The following is a 5,330-nucleotide window of genomic DNA, read 5'->3' as shown; positions in this document are numbered from 1 at the left end:
TATAGGCCTTATTCGTCCCTGACAGACAGAGATCGTACCCGATAGTGTTACGTAGGTCTTATTCGTCCCTGACAGATAGAGATCGTACCCGATAGAGTTATATAGGCCTTATTCGTCCCTGACAGATAGAGATCGGTATAAAACAGGAAAAATGTGAGTTTGTGACTTTAATTTGAACGCTTTTTTGTTCAGAACGGTTTTCTTTAATCCGTCGCTTGCCTATTAATTATGAGTTAATGTATATCATTTTGATCGTAAACACAAAGTATGTTTAGAACATTTGATTGGAAAATTCCCAATTCTAAATCTTATTGTATACTTATATTTTTCTTAGCTTTGTTACTTGTTCATAATGCAAGTACGCAATAAATAGGATTTCTTTCACGAATTCTATGAACTTCAATAATTATTAATGACGAATATTTCAGGGGTACAAGGGATATAGGAGGTACCTTATATTGTCCAGGAGGCATGCCATGTGCTAAGTGGAACGTTTTGGTCACCAGTGGTATTTCTGCAAGACCGGACTGCCATAGTTTGTCCAAAGCCTTGTTGACAGACAGGTCTAACCGATATACACTCGAGAGGAAAAACAAAACATAATAGGTATGGATTAAAATCATTGGCTGTTTCCGTAACTTATCTCTTCACCTGAACGTTGTGTACGTGAAATAGTTTGACATTCTAATATATCAGCTATTTGTTTCTTTAATCAGCAAATATATCGAGGAAAGCTTGCATCTCCAGATCCTTAGTTTAAATTAATAGCTCGGTACCAGATTCTATGACAATCATTACATGAATTACTAAAGTGTATTATTTAAACTTCCTTTTTTTAAGTAGTGTGCTTGGAACTGCTATATTTGTAACTGTTTGATTAAAGTTTCGAAAGTTAACATACAATGAAATACAATTAGAATTCATCCCAGTTACGGAAAAATATCAGTTTTCACCCATAACGCCGAAGTGTATTAAAACGTTCATCCCAATCGCTGAAATATATGCAAATGTCCAATCATAACGCTGAAAATATATATGGTTAAAATAAAGATTTTGTTATGTCTGCTTAAACCTTAGCTGTCAGCACTTGATTGCTGACTAATTTGCAAACCCTTACATCGTTGTGTTGAGTTTGAGGACAATGAAGATGTCTACGTTTCGGGCAGGGGTAGCGAATCCTTTGTTTACCAAACTGACGTGGATGCACATAAGTTCCCCAACATAAGCCGCTGTTGGCAGGTCTACCTGGGGACCGATGGATCAGGGATATATTATCTTCACTGTTACAATGACTACCCAATTACCGACACCTTGTCATATCCTATTAAAAGTACGATATATCTTATTGAAGAATATGATATCTATCTAAACAATATGATATATGTCTAAACAATATGATATCTGTCTAAACAATATGCTATATATCTAAACAATATGATATCTATCTAAACATTAGGATATATATCTAAACAATATGATATATATCTAAACAATATGATATATATCTAAACANTAATATGACATATATCTAAACAATATGATATCTGTATAAACAATATGATAAATATCTAAACAATATGATATATATCAAAACAATATGATATCTGTATAAACAATATGATATAAATCTAAACAATATGATATAAATCTAAACAATATATCTATCTAAACAGTATGATATCTATCTAAACAATATGATATAAATCTAAACAATATGATATATATCTAAACAATATGATATCTATCTAAACAATATGATAGTTATCTAAACAATATGATATCTATCTAAACAGTATGATATCTCTCTAACTAAACAATACAGTGTCACTTTAGCTCAACACGATGATGCCCTTTAATTAGAGAGTACGATCTCTCTCTAACTTAAAAAATATCCCTAACAGTTCAAACCATCTCACTAAAAGAGTCCTGAACACAAGCGTAATTTAATCGCGAACTCGATACAACCAGGGCAAAATATGAACAATCCCAGATTTCAATGAAAAAGTACAAGGATAATAAAACCGTTGCGTTTGAAGGGCAAAAGCGTTTTCTGCTTCCTCTACAACACACGCCATATAACTCTACGATAAAAAAGCAAACTATCTCTCAAGGGTCCGATATTTCTAAATTAACAGTACGCATCTAATCAAGCAAAACAGTATATATTCAATAATAGCACGTACCGTGTGTAGAAACAGACGGTAGCCCAGTCTGTGACGAATAGTGTCAAAACAGTTATGGTGTCTATAGTATTTTAGAGATTCATCCGGGTCCTCTATATCCAAATACGTCATGTGGATCTTCTCAAACAACTCCATGGAATCAGTGCACAAGCTGTAAAAATCATTCATGAAACCTTTCTTTACGCTAAAAGGAAATGATGTCTGTTGTAGTATTGTTACACCACTGTCTAGACTTTCGCTTGGCCCATGAGGTGTTTTTAATGTTCACTAATGAACATTCTTACAAACCTAAATGTTCAACCATAAGTCAGCCGGCGATTGTTCCAGAAGTTAAAGTCCCAAAGCGAAAATGATTTTTTTCTCCCAAAACTTTGAAAGGCATTAAGTAAGTAAAAAATGAGATGATGATGATGATCATGATGATCTAGATATAATACGTTCATGAGCACCATTCATTTCAATCTTCAACTGCTCTTTCAGGAAGCTATCCAAAGATGCCAAATGAGTTTGTTCTGTACTTCTATGTTGCAGATCAACTACGGTAGTACACAGATGGTTTGATGTTGCAATTCATGGTCACGCTGATTGAGACTGATGTCGTACCCACCTTTTTCGTCGACTTCTGATGTGGTATTTTTACCGAATTCACAGCACGATCTCTTTAGCGTTGGTTGATTGGGTCGTGATGACAGATGGAATATGCTAGGGGAATGAGTTTTAAATTGCAGTCTATCCACTTTTGAAAGATGAACGCAATACACACACACATACACAGGCGATTGGATCTTTAACGTTTAGTAACAGATATCGTGAATATTCTAGGCACAGCGAAGTTAATCAGTTCGATATGTACGAGCCAGGTCCATAACAGACTTATGTTTGGTACCCTCCAATGGAGAAGAGGATCATACAGAATCCCTGTATGACATTTCGGTACCAGATATGTATGTAAGATACATGCATTGGTAAACTTACCACAGTCAATAACTGCATGATTCGATGCCGAAACCCCTGTATGCACGACAATTAACCCCCAATTGTAAATCTATATGCAGTAGGTATACTCTGTGCCATTCCCAGTCTCACCAGAGTGACAGGTCGGACCACCAATTACGGTATAATTACTCTGGGCCATTCCCGGTCTCACCAGAATGACAGGTCGGACCACCCATAACGGTATACTTACTCTGGGCCATTCCTGGTATTTCCGGGATGACAGGGCCGACCACCCATAACGATATACTTACTCTGGACCATTCCTGGTATCACTGGAATGACAGGTTCTACCATCAATAACGGTATACTTTCTCTGGGCCATTCCTGGTATTACCAGGATAACAGGTCCGACCACCCATAATGGTATACTTACTCTGAACAATTCGTGGTATCACCAAGATGACGGGTCCGACCATCAATAACGGTATACCTACTCTGGGCCATTCCTGGTATCACCGGGATGACAGGTCCTACCACCCATAATGGTATACTTACTCTGAACAATTCCTGGTATCACCAAGATGACGGGTCCGACCATCAATAACGGTATACTTACTCTGGACCATTCCTGGTATCACCGGGATGACAGGTCCTACCACCCATGATGTTATATTTGGTATCGGCGGATATATAACTCGTATTCGATAAAGTAGAAGCGTTTAGTCTAGGAAACGCATTGATCAAGTGGTTCGTGTCGCCACCGAGAAGACATTCATGAAAAAATCCTAAAAGGAAGATCCGGAAAGCATATAATGAAACTTTGATAAGATAGGAGAAAAAATATACAATATCATCAATACAACATGTCAGAAATCAGTCCAAATAAGGAATCAATGTGATATGTACATTCAATAATTAAGAAGCTGAAATCTTTACAAATACCTACCTACACGTAGTTGGTTACTCAAAGTGATGACATCGAGGAGGGAGGTGCTCGTCTGACCCAGGACATTCTGTTTGTACTCAGGCCTTGGTACCTGGATAGGACTGACATGTAGAGGAAAGTCAGAGAGTTAAAAGTGTTCTCTCTTTTTTTGGTACAACAACTGGACTGATATGGACAGAAAAGCAAAACAATTACAAGTAATGTACGATTTTAGCCTGAGCAAGGACAGACAAAAGAGACAAACCAAAACGGGTCTTGGTACCTTGACCAGTGTAATTCCATGCGACTGAAGCTAATAGATAAACTTTAGCACGCGTCATAGTGTAACATTAAGATTTATAACTAATCAGCCTGACATTGGATTCGTCGTCCCTAGTGCATCAGTACTGACCAATCACGCGTCACCACGCAGCGTTTTGATAACATACGTGCCCTTTTGACATATCCTCGTTACATATCTAAGGTATGATGCTTAGTGCCTTCACTTACCCTAGTACTCAACTTAAAGGGTGACTATATCGTATTTTAAGTGATTAGTTGAACCTAAATAACATAATTATGTTAATGATCCTGGAATAAGAAACTTATTTTTTAATGTTCAAGTTTATATATAAATATATTGCACGTCACGATATCTCGAAAAGAAGAGTTACTGTCGCAACACTACCTATTCGGATCAAAACAGAAATATTTGGGTCAATCAAATGACTCACATCGATGTTGGTACGTTCTGAAACAGAGCCTGGAGCAGCTGTGTGTAAGACGTGTTGGACGGAGTTGATCCACTGGTGGCGTTTGGTTCATACCACAAACCTGTAGACACACAGAGCATAGTTAGGCACTCGTACGTCTAAACACACGCACTGAATACTGTCAGTCTGTCATAGTTCTCAAAACAGACCCAAGAAACATAGATAGGCACTCGTACGTCTGAACACACGCATTAAATCCTGTCAGTCTGTGAAATTTCGGAAACACACACACACGAAACAGTCAGTCATATTTCTCAAATCAGACACACGAAACAGTCAATCTGTCAAATTTCTGAAAACACTCACACGAAACAGTCAATCTGTCATATTTATCAAATCAGACAAAAGAAACAGTCAATCTATAAAATTTCTGAAAGCACACACACGAAATTAACAGTCAATCTGTCATATTTCTCAAATCAGACACACGAAACAGTCATGCCTTATTTCTGAAATCAGACTCATGAAACAGTCAATCTGTCATATATCCGAAAACAGACGATCATAATTTCC

The 5,330-nt window shown here is 37.2% G+C and overlaps 1 protein-coding gene across 1 annotated transcript; it reads right to left on the bottom strand.

The window, feature by feature from the left end:
* Window positions 1–452: 452 nt before the first annotated feature.
* Window positions 453–4,875, bottom strand: LOC110448491 (the record flags this gene model as incomplete). The annotated part of the gene is made up of 6 exons (XM_021494755.1): window positions 4,779–4,875; window positions 4,066–4,166; window positions 3,736–3,904; window positions 2,184–2,334; window positions 1,118–1,245; window positions 453–579 (listed from the first exon to the last, which is right to left on the bottom strand). Coding segments are annotated over exons 3-6 (453 nt in total), but the record flags the coding sequence as incomplete, so codon positions are not given.
* Window positions 4,876–5,330: the final 455 nt, after the last annotated feature.

This window comes from Mizuhopecten yessoensis, unplaced genomic scaffold, assembly GCF_002113885.1.
Source record: "Mizuhopecten yessoensis strain PY_sf001 unplaced genomic scaffold, ASM211388v2 scaffold4095, whole genome shotgun sequence".
Classification (NCBI taxonomy): domain Eukaryota; kingdom Metazoa; phylum Mollusca; class Bivalvia; order Pectinida; family Pectinidae; genus Mizuhopecten; species Mizuhopecten yessoensis.
Note: the sequence above shows the minus strand (reverse complement) of the source record. Positions and strands in the feature narration are given on the sequence as shown.